The 20,036-nt window shown below is 39.1% G+C and overlaps 2 protein-coding genes and 1 pseudogene across 2 annotated transcripts; all 3 read right to left on the minus strand.

The window, feature by feature from the left end:
• Nucleotides 1-212: 212 nt before the first annotated feature.
• Nucleotides 213-7,006, minus strand: LOC148157063 (protocadherin gamma-A10-like). Its single transcript, XM_088009575.1, has 2 exons — nucleotides 5,220-7,006; nucleotides 213-1,707 (listed from the first exon to the last, which is right to left on the minus strand). Exons 1-2 carry the CDS (start codon nucleotides 6,173-6,175, stop codon nucleotides 225-227), a joined length of 2,439 nt encoding a protein of 812 aa, XP_087865701.1. The 5' UTR covers nucleotides 6,176-7,006; the 3' UTR covers nucleotides 213-224.
• A 552-nt stretch (nucleotides 7,007-7,558) lies between these two features.
• LOC148157064 (protocadherin gamma-A10 pseudogene) lies at nucleotides 7,559-12,091 on the minus strand (annotated as a pseudogene).
• Nucleotides 12,092-13,620: 1,529 nt separating this feature from the next.
• On the minus strand, nucleotides 13,621-19,987 carry pcdh2g14 (protocadherin 2 gamma 14). The gene has a single exon (XM_014998434.2). It carries the CDS (start codon nucleotides 19,116-19,118, stop codon nucleotides 16,647-16,649), a length of 2,472 nt encoding a protein of 823 aa, XP_014853920.2. The 5' UTR covers nucleotides 19,119-19,987; the 3' UTR covers nucleotides 13,621-16,646.
• Between the last annotated feature and the right edge of the window lie 49 nt (nucleotides 19,988-20,036).

Below are 20,036 nucleotides of genomic sequence, written 5' to 3' on the forward strand. Positions count from 1 at the left end.
AATACTAGTTTAAAATTAAAATCACTTAACTCAGATATAGACTAAAAAGAAAATAAATACTTAAGTCTATAATGCAATTCACTTTCTCTAAGCAGTGACAGTAAAGGCAAAGTATTAAAGAGATTCGGATTTAGTAGCTGTCCGTGGTGCTAGAAATGACGCTACTCTTCAAAAATAATGTTTTTTTTTAAATATAGTAGCACCAGAAAGAGAAGATTCACTTTCTAACTCACCTCTAGAGGAGAGTCGGGTTCATCCAGGATGCTCTTCTCACTCTGTATCCGTTGCATTGTCCCTGTGGCACTGGGATCCATTAGCAACACGTTCTGACTACCAGTTCTGCCAACCTTAATGTCACTCTTTCTGGAGTCAGTCGTCCTGCACACCTCGTAATTGTAAACGTGTGGCAGAGTTCCTGTTCCCAAAGTGTCTGAGTAACGAGGTGGATAATATGGAATCACAGGGAGGCTGGAGTGATACAGGATGCGAGACTGTCTCCATCTGTAGATCTTCACTGATATAATAACCACTAAACACGTGATGAAGAGGAAGGAAACTACAGCCAAAGCCAACACTAAGTAAAAAGTCAGGTTGTCATTGTATTCCTTATCGTGTGGAAAGTCAGTGAACTCCGACAACACTTCAGGGAAGCTGTCCGCCACCGCCACGTTAACAATGACTGTAGCTGAACGAGAGGGCTGCCCGTTGTCCTCCACTATGACAGTCAGTCTTTGTTTCACAGCATCTTTATCAGTCACCTGACGGATAGTTCTTATTTCTCCATTCTGTAAGCCCACTTCAAACAGCGCTCTGTCTGTGGCTTTCTGGAGTTTATAGGAGAGCCAGGCATTCTGTCCAGAGTCCACATCCACAGCCACCACTTTAGTCACCAGGTAGCCCACATCTGCTGAACGAGGTACCATTTCAGCCACCATGGAGCCACCAGTCTGGATTGGATACAGAACCTGAGGAGGGTTATCGTTCTGGTCCTGAATCAGAATTTTCATAGTCACGTTGCTGCTGAGAGGAGGAGAGCCACCATCTTGTGCTTTGACCACAAGCTGAAACTCTTTTATTTGCTCGTAATCAAATGACCGAACTGCCCTTAGGACTCCGGTTTCAGCGTTTAAAGACACGTAAACAGAGACTGGATTTCCTCCAACCTGCGTGTCTTCTAAAATATATGAGATTCTGGAGTTTTGATTCCAGTCGGAGTCCCGCGCATTGACAGAAAATATAGAATAGCCAATTGGATTGTTTTCCACGACGTATGCAGAATAGCTACTTTTGTCAAACAATGGAGCGTTGTCATTAACATCCGATACTGTAAGACGCAATTGTGTTAACGATGACAGAGGAGGATTACCGAAATCAGTAGCTGTTAACGTTATGTTGTACTCTGGGACAGATTCCCTATCTAAATCTTCATCTAAGATTAAATTGTAGTAGTTTGTTAAAGATGATTCAATTCTAAAAGGAAGTTTTCCAACTACAGAACATTTAATTTGACCATTTTTGTCAGAGTCAGCATCTTTAATGTTTAAAATAGCAACTGTTGTACCGGTAGGTGCATTCTCCACTATCGGACTGGAAAATGACATCACACTTATTACTGGGGCATTGTCATTAATGTCAACTACATCAACTATAACTTTACTTGTGCCAATCAAGCCACCCTGATCTTTTGCCTCAACTCGCACCTCATACCTTCTCTGTTTCTCAAAATCTATTTCGCCAAAAACATAAATTATACCCGTGCTATTATCGATGCTAAAAATATCCGCAGCGCTTCCTTTCGTTTTAGACAAACTAAAAGAAATGAGCCCATTTGATCCACTGTCAGCGTCCGTGGCGTTCACGGTAATAACACTTGTACCTTTAAGAGTGTTTTCCACCACAGACGCTTTATAAACCGACTGATTAAATACTGGAATATTGTCATTGGCATCTAACACAGTCACATCTATATTCACTGATCCAGATCTCTGCGGAGTCCCTCCATCAACTGCGATCAGTTTCAAATGCAGGTCAGGACGTTGTTCTCTGTCTAAAGCTTTCTGCAGCACCATTTCAACATTTTTACTTCCGTCTGTATTTACATGTTGCTTTAGTATAAAATTGTCGTTTGGTGATAAAACATAATCCTTCAACGCGTTTTGGCCCTCATCTAAATCCTCTGCGGTCTGCAGCGGAAACTGCACCCCGATAGCGGCTAATTCGCTGACTTCAAACCTGATTGGTTTATCTTTGCTTGGAAAGACGGGCGCATGATCATTTATATCCAAAACCTCGACAGTAATTCTATGCAGCTCCATCGGGTTCTCCAAAATCATCTCAAAGCTGAAGCTGCAAGGCGTAACCTCTCCACAAAGCTGTTCTCGGTCTATTCTTTCGTTCACAAGGAGGATCCCTTTGTCTGCATTCAGCTCGGTGTAGTGAACGTTTTCTCCGGTCACAATACGGGCGCGTCCAGTTCGGAGCCGTTTTACATCCAAGCCAAGATCTTGCGCCACATTACCGATGACGGAGCCCTTCTTCAGTTCCTCTGGCACAGAATAGCGAATCTGTGCATCTGCCATGTAAATAAAATAAAGCAGAAAAACAAGCAGCCCCATTTGCCGTTGCATCCCGGAAAATAGTCGCCATTTTATCCAAGCGAAGGACACGTATTTTATATTCCCCATCATTTAAAGGTAGCGAAAACTGTCCAAAGGATTATTTACTCTGTCGTGGCTTAAAATGCTATTTGATGTTTTTTTTTTTTTTTTTTTTTATAAATGTTGATTTTCCGAGTCTTCTTTTATCAGTCCGGTACAGCTGCTACCTTGAATTTGTAATAAAGTAAAACGAACCGCCTCCTCTGCACATTCTGCATGAGGACAGCCTTAGTGACGAGATGCACAGAAACTCTTTTTACAGACCAACAGCGTCGCTTAGAGTTAAAAAAATATATAAAAATGTCAAACGAGGGCTAAAGACTGTAATACTTTAGATATATATCCTCTGAGTTTAGGATTTAATATTGCATTTAAATTGAAGAGGGAGATAAAACAGCTAAAAATAATAAAATGAATGAATGTACAACTAAAGATCTATTGCTAAGATCAACACAGAGAACTCAGAAGCATGTAATCAAAAGCTTAAATTACTTCCTGATAGCGTGAAGAAGCGATACATATGATGATATGTCGTCTTTCACTGACCATTATTTTTTGGGAATTAACAAGGTGACTACGTGGTGATTTATCACGTATGATAACTGATGTCTTTTCTCTTTTAACCACCAGACGCGACCACATCAGGCTAGTTCTTCTACTGCTACATTGGGGCTTGTGGATATTTTCAGAATTCCAATAAAGATTGGAATATTTTATTTTAATGCCAAAAACATTATGTTGGCCTATTTTTTTTTTTTTTTAGAAATTCCACCATTTTGATAAAAAATAAAAGGGCAATGATGTCTTCAAATCTATGCACGTTAGCGTCTACATTGTGTCTGCATACAAATCAGAGAGTATATTTGCGCACCTGACGAAGTTTTTTCCGGATTAGAAAACAAATGAGTTCAAAGAACCTCACATTTTCATCCCCTACATATTTTTTGTCCATTTTACATTGTGTAGCGCAACGCATATGCATCTAATATAGAGTACTATTATTTTAGGACGTGTTTCAACGCTTTTTTTTCAAATGATTTGTAAAATGAGAGATAACTTACAGCAAAGAGAAAAGGTAGAATGTCTGAACTAACCTCTAGAGGAGAGTCGAGGTCATCCAGGATGCTTTTCTCACTCTGTATCCGTTGCATTGTCCCTGTGGCACTGGGATCCATTATCAACATGTTCTGACTACCAGTTCTGCCAACCTTAATGTCACTCTTTCTGGAGTCAGTCGTCCTGCACACCTCGTAATTGTACACGTGTGGCAGAGTTCCTGTTCCCAAAGTGTCTGAGTAACGAGGTGGATAATATGGAATCACAGGGAGGCTGGAGTGATACAGGATGCGAGACTGTCTCCATCTGTAGATCTTCACTGATATAATAACCACTAAACACGTGATGAAGAGGAAGGAAACCACAGCCAGAGCCAACACTAAGTAAAAAGTCAGGTTGTCATTGTATTCCTTATCGTGTGGAAAGTCAGTGAACTCCGACAAGACTTCAGGGAAGCTGTCCGCCACCGCCACGTTAACAATGACTGTAGCTGAACGAGAGGGCTGCCCGTTGTCCTCCACTATGACAGTCAGTCTTTGTTTCACAGCATCTTTATCAGTCACCTGACGGATAGTTCTTATTTCTCCATTCTGTAAGCCCACTTCAAACAGCGCTCTGTCTGTGGCTTTCTGGAGCTTATAGGAGAGCCAGGCATTCTGTCCAGAGTCCACATCCACAGCCACCACTTTAGTCACCAGGTAGCCCACATCTGCTGAACGAGGCACCATTTCAGCCACCATGGAGCCACCAGTCTGGATTGGATACAGAACCTGAGGAGGGTTATCGTTCTGGTCCTGGATCAGGATTTTTACGGTCACGTTGCTGCTGAGTGGAGGAGAGCCTCCATCCTGCGCTCTGGTTATGAATACAAATTCTTTGATCTGTTCATAATCAAACGATCGAACAGCATGAACGACTCCACTTTCTGAATTTACTGAAATGTATTCAGAAATTGGGGACCCACCAATCTGTTTCTCTTCTAAAATGTAGGAAATCCTAGAATTTTGGTTTTCATCGAAATCTTTAGCAAACAGAGTTAAAATGGAGACGCCAGGAGAATTATTTTCTTTAACTTCCGCACTGAACATATTTTTCAAAAACACAGGGGCATTGTCATTGATATCCGAGAGCTGGAGATTAAACGATTTTTTGCTTGAAAGAATAGGAGATCCTTGATCTGAGCAAACAAGAGTTATGTTGTATCCTGAAACAGTTTCTCGATCTAACTCAGCATCAATTGTTAAGGCGTAATAATTTCTGACATTGGATTTTATTTTAAAAGGAACATTTCCTTCAATCCCGCATCTCATTTGTCCGTTGTCTCCTGAATCGACGTCTTTAACATTAACGATTCCAATTGTTTTACCAATAGGTGAGTTTTCTGAGACTGGACTGTTAAAAGACATAACCGTAATGACTGGTGCATTATCGTTAACATCGAGAACCTCAATTTCAACGTTGCTTGAATCTGTAAGTCCTCCCTGATCTTTTGCTTCGACTCTGAACTCAATTTTTTTGTCTTTCTCAAAATCAATTTCTTTTGTCACATATATTTTTCCTGTGGTTTCATCTATATCAAATAGATCAGCTTTCCCTGCTTTTGATTTTGAAAAATGATATGTTATTTGAGCATTCAAACCGCTGTCTATATCGCTTGCATTGACTGTGATAACATGAGTGCCTTTTGGGGCATTTTCGGTCACCGTGGCCTTATATATTGTTTGATTAAACACTGGTGCATTATCATTAACATCTAGAATTTTAATATCTATTAATACTGTACCAGATTTCTGGGGGTTTCCGCCATCCACAGCAAGCAATTTCAGAGAAAGGTGTGGCTTTTCCTCTCTATCTAAAGATTTCTGAAGCACCATTTCGGCATATTTACTTCCATCTGGATTAACGTGCTGTTTCAAGACGAAATTATCGTTTGGAGTTAAAATGTAGTTCTGCAGGCCGTTCTGACCAACATCTTTATCATCCGCACTCTCTAAACCAAAACGGGAGCCGAGTGCTGCGGATTCGCTAATTTCAAATTCCAAGTGATTGGTCTGGAAGGTGGGAGCGTTGTCGTTCACGTCCAGCACTTCTATAGTTACAGGGTGCAGCTCCATTGGATTTTCCAATAAAATCTCAAACGTAAAGCTGCACGGTGTGGCATCTCCACAGAGCTGCTCTCGGTCGATTCTCTCATTCACGATTAAAGTCCCTTTGTCTGCTTTCAGCTCGGTGTACTGGATGTTTTCTCCGGTCACGATGCGGGCCCGACCCGAACGGAGCCTCGTCAGATCCAAACCGAGGTCCTGCGCTATGTTGCCAACAAGAGAACCAATTTTCAGCTCCTCTGGAATCGAATACCGGACCTGGGCATTTGCCGGATGAAGAAAGCACAGCAGCACAAGGCACACAAGCCTCAATCGCCATCTTACACCGTTTTCTTGTTGCAGGTCGTTGAACTCCATGTAAAAACTAGTCTTCGAGCAAACAAAGCGACAATATATAAAAAATGTTTTAGTTCAGTGACGGGCACATTTTCTTTGAAATTATTCCGTAGTTAAATATAAAGTCGTGTTGTGGATTGACGTCTATAGTCTGCTGATGTAAAATGCAATGACGAAGGAATAAAACAGCTCTGCCTTAATATGCTCCAAAAGTCTCCCACATTCACCAGACAACAGCGTCACTTAGAGGAGAAAATAAAGAACTCCTAACTTGACCTCTTTTTGTCTCATTGCTTAGTGTTGGGTAAAAATGTCTAGCATAACTTTTAAAATAACTCTTTTCCTGCTGTCTCAAAAACACTAAGTTATGCATTTATGCAACTAAATAAATGTATTAGAAACATGCAAGTAAAAGACAATATTCATTATTTACTGATGATAGCCTGAGCTGGGTAAAGCAACCTGAATTCAATAAACAACCATAAATCTTTAGAATGAGTGTAATTACCCATATTTAAATTTGGAATATTTAATAGCAATTCCAAGTATAAGATTTGAATTGTCATGTTATCTATGGTCTAATAAACTAACAAATCTTAAGTAAAATATATACTTTCAAAGAAAAACAAATAGAAAAATATGGAATGATGTTTAAACTGTGATTATTTTGATACACTAGAATATTAAATATCCATAGCTGAATATAATTAGCAAGCAAAAAGCAAGGTACATTAGCAGATATTGCATCCAAACTAAAGTAATAGCTTGAGCTAAAGTATCTCTATCGAAAAGACACCTTATTCCAGTGGAAGCAAAATCTTTTAACTCAAAAACCAGCAATTCAGAACCAAGGACAACAACACTGCAGTCTACCTGTCTGTCACTGACACTTTTCTCTTTAGAAAAATCACCCTATTATGATGTAATCAAAAAACATATTGAATTAAAAAAAAAACACTACACCACATTTATAGTTGAAATTTTTACCAGCTTTTAAATTAAGTTAAATAATAAGCATGGAAATTCAGATTATTTATTACATTAGAAATTAGACGTACATCCATCTTAGTCTTAGTATTTGCTTGTACATTGTTAAGTGTTGTCAATGGAAGCATGATCAGAAAATAACAGAGACCTACTTTAAAAACAAATTTGAAAAATGTTATTTATTTGTTTTTTTATTATTATTAATGGAAAAATTACAAGTTTGTCACCAGAAAACATGTAGGCAGTCTGTAGTAATTCAGTGATATATTAAATTTAGTTAAAATTAAAAAAAATGTTTTTAGATAAAGTGTTTCTTAATTAATCTGAAGAGAACAACTAGAAAAGCAAGCTAACTTTTAAGTGCTAGAGCAGTTCAGGACCACGGAGAGCGAATTAGCTGCAGGCAATAGTCAGTCGCGTGAGCTACTGAGTTAAGAAAACAATAACTTCACAGAAATAATGAGCACACCAGTTATTGACATGTTTTATCTTCACATTGCACTCAAACAAACCCTTAATATGATTAACACTAATGTTCAATAAATTTGAACGTTATTGGAAAATTAATTAATTTATTCCTACTCAATTACAAAGTAAAACGCATTTAAAAGATAAAATACACAGACAGATGTTTTCATGCAGCCATCTAGTACCTGCTTCAAGTACATTAGCAAAAAGCACCGTTCTGCAGACACTCATTGTGTAAAAGCTGAAAACCAGATATTTTGCTGATGTCATTTTTTTAAATGTGACGTTACAATTTGTTGAATAAACTGGTGTGACGTTGGTAAGTATCCTTTCTAAAAAACTTACAAATTTTAAAACAAAGCAACAAATATATGAATGAAAACTTAGCTAACCTCTACTGAAGAGTCGGGTTCATCCAAGATGCTCTTTTCACTCTGTATCCGCTGCATCGTCCCAACAGAACTGGGATCCATTAGCAACACGTTTTGACTACCAGCTCCTCTGAACTTACAGTCACTCTTTCTGGAGTCAGTCGTTCTGCACACCTCGTAATTGTACACGTGTGGCAGAGTTCCTGTTCCCAAAGTGTCTGAGTAACGAGGTGGATAATATGGAATCACAGGGAGGCTGGAGTGATACAGGATCCGAGACTGTCTCCATCTGTAGATCTTCACTGATATAATAACCACTAAACACGTGATGAAGAGGAAGGAAACCACAGCCAGAGCCAACACTAAGTAAAAAGTCAGGTTGTCATTGTATTCCTTATCGTGTGGAAAGTCAGTGAACTCCGACAACACTTCAGGGAAGCTGTCCGCCACCGCCACGTTAACAATGACTGTAGCTGAACGAGAGGGCTGCCCGTTGTCCTCCACTATGACAGTCAGTCTTTGTTTCACAGCATCTTTATCAGTCACCTGACGGATAGTTCTTATTTCTCCATTCTGTAAGCCCACTTCAAACAGCGCTCTGTCTGTGGCTTTCTGGAGTTTATAGGAGAGCCAGGCATTCTGTCCAGAGTCCACATCCACAGCCACCACTTTAGTCACCAGGTAGCCCACATCTGCTGAACGAGGCACCATTTCAGCCACCATGGAGCCACCAGTCTGGACTGGGTACAGAACCTGAGGAGGGTTATCATTCTGGTCCTGGACGCGTATTATAACTGTCGTGTTACTGCGGAGTGAAGGAGAACCTCCATCCTGTGCTTGTACACGTATTTTATATTCTTTGAGTTGTTCATAATCAAATGAACGCAACGACTGGATGTCTCCACTTTCTGTATTAACTGAGAAATACGTAGACGCTGGATTTCCATTAATTTCGCTGTCAATAAGATAATACGAAATACGTGCGTTCTGACCGAGGTCTGGGTCCTTTGCGTGGACCTGCAGCAATGAAACACCGGGAGGATTATTTTCCATAACCTGACTAATATAATTATCCTTGATAAATGCGGGAGCATTGTCATTAACATCAGTAACTTCTAGACCTAAAACCTTCGTGCTTGATAAAGCAGGAACGCCTTCATCAGTGGCAGTGAGAGTAATGTTGTATTTAGAGTGTCTCTCCCGGTCGAGGATTTGTTCTGTCGCCAGCGTATAATAGTTTCTTAGAGACGACTTAATTTTAAATGGCAGATTTTCTTCTATAGTTAAGTGCACCTGGCCGTTTCTCCCTGAATCCTTATCTTGGACACTAATCAAAGCCACCACTGTACCAAAGGGAGAATCTTCAGAAATCTTCCCTGAGTATGACGCTATTGTAATGACGGGGCTGTTGTCGTTTACATCTGCTACCTCAATCATTAACTTGCTGGCACCTGCTAACCCCCACGGATCTTTAGCTTGAAGATTTATTTCATAACTTGGATACATTTCGAAATCTAGCTCACCAGTTAGTTTAACCTCTCCACTGGTGGGATTAATCTCAAAAGGACACGAGGAATCATCTTTTTGGTGGGTGAAGGAATATGTGATGTTCCCATTGTAACCCTGATCCGCATCTCCCGCACTGACTTTCGCTATAATCACACCTGGTGAAACGTTTTCCAAAACAGATGCCTTATATGATGAGTGCGTGAATATTGGCGCGTTGTCGTTTGCATCTAAGACGGACACATGAATCTTTACGGTTCCTGATTTTTGCGGTTCTCCACCATCAACCGCTGTTAATATCAGCATATGCTCGCTTTGTTTTTCACGGTCCAGATTACTTTGAAGCATCATTTCAGGATATTTACTACCGTCGGCTCTGGTATGTTGCTTAAGAACAAAATGTTCATTTCCTTTTAACGAATATGCCTGCAGTGAATTTATTCCCACGTCGGGATCAACTGCGCTATCGAGCAGAAAAACCGTGCCAGCGGACGTCGATTCACTAATTTCTAAATTAATTTCATTTTTCGGGAAAACGGGAGCGTGATCATTCACGTCTTGTATCTCAATTGTAATTGCAAACAACTCGAGTGGATCTTCCAGAACAATTTCTAGAGTAAAGCTGCAGGGCGACTTTTTTGCGCAAAGGATTTCTCTGTCAATCCGTTCATTGACCACGATGTGTCCTTTGTTCTGGTTCAGCGAGACATATTGATGCTCATCATCTATTACAAGTCGAGCCCGACCGGAGACCAACCTTCTAATGTCCAATCCTAGGTCCTTCGCAACGTCTCCAATAAACATTCCTTTCCTCATTTCCTCTGGTATAGAATAGCGAATTTGCCCGCTGACCGCAGCATGAAGGCAGAAAAGCAAAATGGAGATTTTCCAAACGAGCATACGGCCTCTGTGTTTCAGATTACCCATTTCGTCTCAAGAAATATGAACAATTCAGTGATCCATACGGTGATGAAAATGATGAAAAATATACCTTCTTTTTTTTTCTTTTACAAAGTGTTCAGAATCAAGCAAAGCCACATCTCAGTCCAAATGGAGTGAGTAGAAATCCAATCCTTGTCTTGTTTTCTGTCTGAGACGGGTGGAGACAGATTCATTAAACACACCAGCAGTGTGCTTAGGCAACAGCACCATCTAAAGTCATAGAACAGAACAACGTAATCTCTGTGTGTGCAAAACCCTTCCACTATTTCTGCTGTTCGGTTCATCCAGACTTCATACATCCCCTTTTTTCTAACCGTCCGTGTTACAGGACATCAATAAAACTGTTCAAAATGAAAAAAAAGGGGGAAATCAATGACATAAAATATCTGAAAATGATATGCTCAGATATTCATGGACTATTTTTTAATTATCTGTGTTTGTAACACTCTTTAACAAACTTGTCACAATTAAAATTAGACAAATTTTAAATACACATAAAAATTACCAGACTGACCAGTACAACAAAAGACAGCAAGCACTAAACCTTCCCCTTAAATTGTAATAACAAATCACACAAAAAAGGAGAGTAACTGAAACAAACATTTAATGAGGGAAAAAAAATAAAAGACTGAAATGACTGATGGTACAAAGATAGTTAAATGGGAAGAGTCTAACATGTAAATAAAAGTAGGAACACATATAAATACGGAGATTTGTGCTCTTCCCCTACCCCCATGTACTCTCCATGATGAGTGCAGTGACCTACATTTGAACAGTAGAATCAAACTCTACACTGCACTACACTCTTTCACATGCATAAGTCATTGTACAATAATTTAATCAGCACAATTCTTCCCAGTCTCTGGAGGTATATTTTTTATTTAAGTTTTAAAAGGTCACACATTTGTCTTGAACCTTTGAATAGCTTTCTTGAAAATATCATGTTAAAAACACAATCGCATATGTCTCATTGTGGTGCATAACTCAGGTATAGACTAGCTAATGGAAACTTCGATAATAAATATTCATATGTTGGTGCAAAGTCTGGGGAAAAAAAGCCCAACACTGCACACTGAAAACACAGCATTGCATTACCCTGTGTTATAAAACTAAGCTACCAGTTCAGGAGCTTTTTTTTGGTGCAGCTTTTAATGTTATCCATTCTGCTCGTGGAAAATACCATGACATTTTAAGAGTGCAGGTATTGGTGTTATGTGATAAAAGTTAATACAAATAAGAAGAAGGACAACAAGTAAGGAAGACATGCTTAATTTGTCACTGATATGTAAGCATTGTTTATGGTGATGTTGAGAATGCAAAATAGAGGTGCTTGTCCGTGTCTGTATACCAATCTGTGTGTATGTGTGTGTGCGTGTGGGTGGGTTTGTGTGAGTGAGAGAAAGAGATACTTAAGAAAAAGGAAAATGGTCTTACCTACAGGGAATGGGACAGATATTTCATCCATGATGATCACCAAGAAAAGAAAAAGGAAAACAGAATTATTAGTTGCTATAAATACTGTAGAAAATCTTAAACTTGATTCCTGAAAAAAAAATATATATATATTGGATTAAAAAAATTAAGACTTTTTCTTTCTTTTTTTTCCAAAGGGAAAGTCCAAGACAAGTAAACACTGAAATGACATTAGTTCTGGACTGAGATGATAGTGGAAAAGATCTTAGAGTCCGACATTTTACTTCAATGTCATATATAGAAATACTAAAAGAGTCAATATTTTATTGCACTAAATAGTTTTCATCTAAGAAGTGCATATATTTTTTTATGATTTATATTATTCATTGACCTGGACAATGATTTTTAAATTATTATCAAGACTATTCTGGCTAAACTTGGCAGGAAAATGGAGCAAAACAAAACATTGCACCTATATTAAACTTAGGCCAAGTTTTCCTAATGCCAGTGAGATGAGAACAAGCATGTTCTCGTTTTTTCATAAATGAGAACATGCTTGTTCAGATGTAGAACAAAATGCAGCTTGACTTTATTAAATGACAGATAAAAGTTGTAGTATGTGTACTGAGCCCTCATGCTCCCTCATACTGTCTAAGTAACATGACCACACAAACATGTTTGCATTTATGAATATAGCATTAACATATTAACAAGAATCGATCTGGTGTCAATAATGGGTTAATTTCTATACCCATTCACAAGTCAGTCTCAAATTTGTTAAAACACTTATGAAAACGGACAAAAAAGGAAGCAACTACAAAAAAACAACAAAAAAACAATAAAGCAACCAAAGATGCAACATTATTAGTGAGATAGATTTCTGAAAACCAAAATGACCCAAAGCATTAAAAAAATAAATAAAATGTGGGTGTAAGGACTGGTTTTTGTTAATAATAATAATAATAATAATAATAATAATAATAATAATAATAATAATAATAATAATAATAATAATATGTTGTTGTTGTTGTTGTGCTGTAATATACTATTTATCACCTTCTAGAGCAGCACTCCTGTGACCTAGATAGGAGTAAGTAAAAATGAAGCACAGCTTTTCCTCCTCCTCCCATGGCTAAAATTAGAAACATGAATGCGCCTGCAGCAATAGCAAATTCAGAAATTCATATAAATTTAAAATGAGAGTCTTTTCAAGACAAATATGACCTACTTCACTACAGTGAACCAGTCAGGAAAATGCAGGAATAGGCAAGCAAGTCCTCTTTATATGACAGAGAAATAAGACAACACAGATCTGTTGTTTTATAAAATGGGTAGCACAGGTTTGAGTGGACCTCACACTAATTTAGACTGCTGTTTGGTTGTTGATATGACCTGAAGGCTGTTTAATGTTTCATATTTAATTAATTAAAATTACTTTGCGATTTAGATATGAACAAAGATCTGAATTTAAAGATGTTACTAGTTTGTACTTTATGTTAATGAAATAAAAATAATGTAGGGAAGAATGAAATAAATATTATGAATAGTTTTATATCAAGTAAAAACATATTTGTTATTAGAATTGATTTAGAAACAATTTTTTTACATGTTTCAGTATAATTAATTGTCAGCCAATATTACATAACCTGATATAAGGTGAAAACAACGTGTTTATCTTTATTAATCTCTATTACATCGATTAAAAACATGACAAGTGAAAGTTTGGCAATGTTTTGTAAGGAGCACACTGGGAAAAAAATGGGAATAAAAGAAGTACAATACTCTATATAAGTTTATTTTTCTTTGCATGTGTATACACTTTATGCATTTTGTTCCATTCATAAAACTAATTTATGAAATTATGCAAAGTCTTTTGTGTCACACAAGAAGTCACATTATACTCTTTCAATCAAAATATCGATTGACATTATTTAACCTATAGCAGTGGTCCCCAACCTTTTTATTACCACGGACCGGGGGGAGGAAAGGGGGCCGTCTGCATGTTGGTGTTCCCGCTAAATCCTGAATATACCCAATTTGGGTTGTCTTGGCCTTTTTATCGCAGCCTGTGGGGTTTTCCCTGACTGGGAACGAGAATACAACCTACTCAATGTGACAGGTAGCCAATCAGAAAGCGTGGTGACGTCAGAACAGAGGGAATCCCAAACAGCTCACATATCCCGCAACTGTGAGTCAGGTGGTTATCGGAGATGATATGTGGAAATGTTTATTATTATATGTAAAGGTCATTATTATATATGTTTGTTTATTCAGTTAAAAATGTTAACTATGAAAAAACATAGTCGCCTCCAAATCATAGTGCAGCAAATAGAGCGGCTGCTCCCGCTGTCTTTTATCCACCGCCTTTTCTTTTTGTTACGTCTTTTATCTCTTAAAATGAGTCCACAAACTGTCACTATTGCTTCTACATCGTCATCCGTGTTTGGTCATTCTAAATTTCCGTATGCTATGTTGGGGGTTTTGTGGATTTTCTTCTGGAATCGCGATGTTTGTGACTGGAATCGGTTCGTGTTGCTCCTGCCTTGTGGCTGGAGACACGAACCGATCGAACCTGTTGTACTTTTATCAGCTCTGTGATCACAGAGGTTTGGAGAATCGGCCGACAATCTTAAATCTTGCCGTCTAAACCAGACTTAAGACTCACAAGCTCTACTCATCTCCTCTCGACCACTGCCCAAAATCTCTCTGACTCTGGTCGCTATGGTAACGTTTACATATCCCTTCAAAATAAGATACAGATGCGCTACAAAAACGAGCATTTTACGTTCGTGAAAATTTTAACTCGCGATAATGACTAACGGGAGCCCTGAGCTTGTTTCTCTGCAAAAAGACGGTCCCATCTGGGAGTGATGGGAGACAATAACACCCGAAGTGTTGCTTATATTCACAGCGTGCTCGGTCTCTAAGGGCGAAGCAGTTTGAAGCTTCATTGCCTCATTAGCAGCCGGTCGCCGCATGTTACACAGAGCGGCGTAATGTTTGACTCACCTACCGGTCCGGGATAAATCCATCCTCCTGTCTCTTCTCTGGGCCTTTTCCCCTTTGCAAAGAAACTTTCTAAAGACATCTGATCCATTTCTTACTAGTTTTGCTGCTTGTGGGCTCAGTGTTGGTGCGCAAGTAACTGAGAGAATCCGGTTAAAGGATTTTCAAAATAAAAGATCCTCCAGACTCAAATAATACATAAAACGGAAATATTTAATTATTTATTGAGCGGCCCGGTACCAATTGGTCCACGGAGCGGTACCGGTGCACGGACCGGGGGTTGGGGACCACTGACCTATAGTGTCTACCAAGTCACAAATGTAAATACGTGGAACAGCTCCTACACAGTAAATGTTTTAAAAGCACAGCAGAATAGTTACTATTGGACATTAAGTCAACTACATCATACTTAAACATAAATCATGCCCTCTGTATAAAGCAAAATTAAACAAACAAAAAAAAGAAAGGTTGCAAAATTAATCAACACTACCCCTGAGTATAATTGAAATTTATAGAAGTTGATGCTCTGAAAATAACTTATACAAATAATCTCAATAATTTATTTATTTTTTATATAGTTTGACAAAGAAAACTTGATGTACAACAATTAAACATTTAACTGCCTGCTGAAAGCAGCAAATAAAAATATCTATTATTTGGAATATATCAAAGGAAAGGACTGTCAAGCTTTAAATTACTTTCAGTGATTAAACCCACGTTGTTTTAAAATCGTGTACAAAATCGGCGAACATCCTCATGCAAATTTATCAAAGAAAAAAAGTACAAAACAAACAAAAAAGCGTTTTACACGTAGTCACAAGTGAAATTCAGAGGACAATATATCCCAATGCAATCTGGGATGCAGTATCGACAGGCTCACATTGTTTATTCACTTATTTATTTGTTTGGCTGTTTATTCATTTAAATAAATTTTATGAATGGCATGCTCCAAAATTGCCTGAAGAATACTATACAGGTAAACTGATTCACATCACAACCCGTAAAAACATTGTACTGTTACATAATTTTGGATGGGGATGCATAAACTGTAAAAAAAAAAAATACAACTTTTTTTTCATTATAGTGACAGACAACTCCAACACTAACATAAGTTATGAGACTTCAGTTACCATTGCTGAAAGTGGCTATGAGCTACTTGTTACTGGTGGCAACACATGTTGTGGAAAACAAAATACTGATTGCCAACCATATTGAAATTAAAATAGATATCCAAAAAAAAAAAAACAATATGCAGCCCTATATTGATATGCACTATTCTGATAACCAATCAGTAACAGTAACACAGCTTTTTACATTATTGGCAAGCTCTTGTTTTTATCGGCTTATGTTCCGATTGTTTTCCTTTTTTGGCAAGTTATGACATGATCAGATGTTATTACATCATTGGTTGCTAATGTGGACCTTTAATCAAAAATCATTAAGAATGTAAACTACTCATATTATTGAGTGGCAACACTTCCCAAAAACACCTGCACCTTTTAAATAGTTTTAAGAGTTTTTGGACCAAACAAGCATAAAAAAAATAAAATAAAATAAAAAAATCTCAGATTGCAAATTACACATTGTATTAACTACAATAACTTAGGACAATGAGCAAACAAGTAAAGCTTTATTGGAAGTGTTAAAAAATAAAATAAAAGCAAAGTGGGGAGCCGCGTGGTTGTATTTTGAATTGGGCCCTATAAAGATTAAATCTGCATCTAGTAAAAAAAAACCGAATACATTTGTCAGAAGATGAGGATACATTTACCCCAAACGGCTTAATGATCTACTGATTTTCATTTTATAACATAACAAGGATGCGTTGGCCCTGCTCTGACCTTCAAACTGGGCCTCTCTGCGCTCAGGCGCCTCAGTGTGTTCTTTTGATATGCTGCGCTTCTTTTCTTAAGCGTGTCAGTGTCTGTATTTGATCCGAAACGAAAATCGCCTCTCCACGAGCCCGTGGTCATAAAAGGGTCGTATCTGTCGTCTCTCAGCAAGGTTCCACATCGGCTAAAATCAGTAAGTGTAGAGGTGCAGTATGTCGTGGGGAAAACGGGGAGACTGCTTGTATTTGAACGATATACATAGCTGCGCCGGCAGAGATTAAAATAAAACACGCCACTGATCAACAAGATGAAAAGAAATGAAACGGTCGATAAAGCGATTATTAAATACAGCGTTAAGTTATCGTTATCATTGCCCTTTGTCTCTTCAACAAACTCATAAAGTTCGCTTAAGACAGGAAGTCCGTCGCTGAGCCTTATGCTGACTGTTGCAGTGGCGGAAAGTGATTCGCGCCCGTTATCAGTTACCAAAACCACAATGGTGTGTTTGGTTTCGTCTTCGTCCGTAAAGGTCCGCAGAGTTCTGATTTCACCTGTGTGCAGATCTGCCATAAACAAATTGGACCGCGTTGCTTTGATTATTCTGTAAGAGAGCCACGCGTTGTGGCCGCTATCCGGGTCAACAGCCACCACCTTAGTAATCAGGTAGCCTTTAGGCGCTTCAATTGGAACCACATCTTCGGCGATGAACCCCGAGGTTTGGACGGGGTAAAGGATAACAGGTGCGTTGTCATTTTGGTCTTGAATAAAAACGTTTACAGTGCATGTGGTGGAAAACGCAGGGTCACCTCCATCTCGAGCTGCCACCTTCATTTGGAAGTGGGCAGACTGTTCATAATCAAATAAACGTGATGTGAAGAGCTCCCCCGTGTCTGGGTTAATGGTGAGAAAAGACGAAACTTCCGAATTTGTCTCTCTCGATATGTGGTAAAATATTTTAGCATTCGTCCCATCATCGCTGTCCTGCGCTTCAAGTTTCATCACGAGTGTGCCCATCGGCTGGTTTTCTAAAATGTTGACATTGTATTGGGAGTGCGTAAATGTCGGGGGATTATCGTTGACATCATTTACCAATATAGTTATAACTTTTACGCTTGAGAGAGACGGAGAACCAGAATCGGTGGCGGTGACTGTGATGTTGTACTCTGACTGGAGTTCTCTGTCCAGCACTCCGTCGGTCACTAGCATGTAATAGTTTTTGACCTCAGAAAATATTTTAAATGGAACATTGTCTGGAATTGAACAAGTGACGCGCCCACTGCTGCCAGTGTCTAGGTCATAAATATTAATCAGAGCAACCATAGTTCCCACTTTTGCGTCCTCGGCTACGTTAGCAGACGCTGACTTTATTTCTATCACTGGCTCATTATCATTCAAGTCAATTACATCAATTACAAGTTTACAGTGCGAGGCCTGACCGCCGCCATCTTTGGCTTGGATTCCAAGCTCGTGCGAGCTCGCTTCCTCATAGTCAATAACACCTGCCACCCGAACTTCTCCGGTCAAAGGGCTGACTTCAATATGCCCTCCCATCTTGTCGGACAGGTGACTGAGGGAGTAAGTTATTTCTCCATAGATGCCCTCATCTAAGTCCGTGGCATTCAAAGTTGTTATCAGAGTCCCTATGACGGAGTTCTCTGGCACAGATGCTTTGTAAACGTTTTGGCTAAACACCGGGACATTGTCATTGGCGTCCAAAACATTAATATGGATGAAGGCAGTTCCTGATCTGACTGGTTTCCCACCGTCAATTCCATTGATCTCCAGTACATGTTCGGCTTTGGCTTCCCGATCCAACTGCCTTTTAAGGACTAATTCCGGATAAGTGTTACCATTTATCTGGGTGCTCATTTCTAGAGCAAAGTGATCGTTGTGGCTCAGCTTGTATTCACGGATCGAGTTCGTGCCTAAATCGGGGTCATGCGCGCTCTCCAAAGGAAAGCGCCTCCCCAGAACTGTGGATTCGACTAAGTCTAGTTTTACGTTCCCTGTGGCAAACACTGGACTGTTGTCATTTATGTCTGCGACGTCCAAGACTAAGCTGAACGCTTGAAGCGGGTCTTCCAGTAAAAGCTGAAACTGTAGAATGCAGATGCTGGCTTGTGCACACAACTCCTCTCGATCTATTCGTTGGCTGACCAAAAGATTGCCGGAGGCGGTGTCCAGTTCACAGAGCTGGCTGGTTCCTTCAGCAACAACGCGAGCTCGACGTGCTTGAAGCTCCGACGCCTGCAGCCCGAGATCCAACGCAACGTTTCCGATTACCGAACCCCTCTTCATCTCCTCTGGAAGAACATAACGGACTTCTCCATATGAAACACCGAAAACGAGAGCGCAGACGAAAAAAGAAATCCACCATTTAAAGCTGATGTGAAGATCCATCATACACCATGCCTTAGCAAAAGGATGCGCAGTCGACATTTTATTAAAATCCTCTAAAATGTCATAGAGCTGCAAACACTGCTGTAATCCAGCAGCTCTGGATTTCTCTTGCCGACTTAATCATGCTCTATTAGGGATGCTGTCGGCTTGTGTTCCGCCCTCTCTGTTCCCGTTTCCACTACTTCTTTTCTCTCTATCTCTCTCTCTGACTCATTCAGTCCCACTGGCACACAGCCGCGCTCTCCTCTTCTCCATCATGCACACAGGCACAAATGCGCATCCATGCACAACACACCTCAACCCATTGCTCTAGTTCCACTGACACAGATTGGAGGAGACACAAACAGCCATGACTCAAGCATTATAGAAGAGCGCCATCAAGAGAGGGAAACGATTGTTGCATGTGTTTCTTTTGTTTTTTCTTTCTATTTTTCAATACGACAGGGTTCCAGGTTTTCCAAGTAATATTAAATATTAAGTTGATGGAAAAAATGAAACCAGCATGTACCAGAATGGACAAAAAATAAATAAATAAAACATTACTTTAGACCCCTGGAAGGATAATGTAGTATGTGACCCTATCACACCTTGGTATAACATATTTCACAAGACTTATGTTTGTAACATCACTAGTGTTGGGTCAAATTAAATATCTCAAATACCGATGAAGAGAACTCACCACAAGTTCATATTACTACAATTTCACTGAACTTCAAACATCACTCTTCTTCAAAGTGCTACTATCCATTTTATTTCTGCGTGTTAAGCATGATACAACACTATCCATAAAATCTATAAACTAACTCAAAAACCTTCTTCCAGTGAGTCAGTTATTTTGCATGAACCATGTAAGAATTTCCTAAGAATCTGCATCGCCTTTCAATTGTATAGGCAAATAACTTAATGAATATTAAATGATTCTCCACAGAGTAAAACACACAACAAAACTGTGAAACA

This window comes from Poecilia mexicana, unplaced genomic scaffold (assembly GCF_051168715.1).
Source record: "Poecilia mexicana isolate PSO_F unplaced genomic scaffold, ASM5116871v1 scaffold_10, whole genome shotgun sequence".
Lineage (NCBI taxonomy): Eukaryota > Metazoa > Chordata > Actinopteri > Cyprinodontiformes > Poeciliidae > Poecilia > Poecilia mexicana.

What these genes read in the sequence shown, in the direction of transcription:
- LOC148157063 (XM_088009575.1), bottom strand. Translation starts at nt 6,175, where the DNA reads ATGGAGTTCAACGACCTGCAACAAGAAAACGGTGTAAGATGGCGATTG. An exon ending in GAGAAAGACAAAAAAATTGA is followed by an intron (nt 1,708 to 5,219) that starts GTTCAGAGTCGA and finishes GAAACAGAGAAG; the next exon opens with GTATGAGGTGCGAGTTGAGG.
- pcdh2g14 (XM_014998434.2), bottom strand. Translation starts at nt 19,118, where the DNA reads ATGTCGACTGCGCATCCTTTTGCTAAGGCATGGTGTATGATGGATCTT.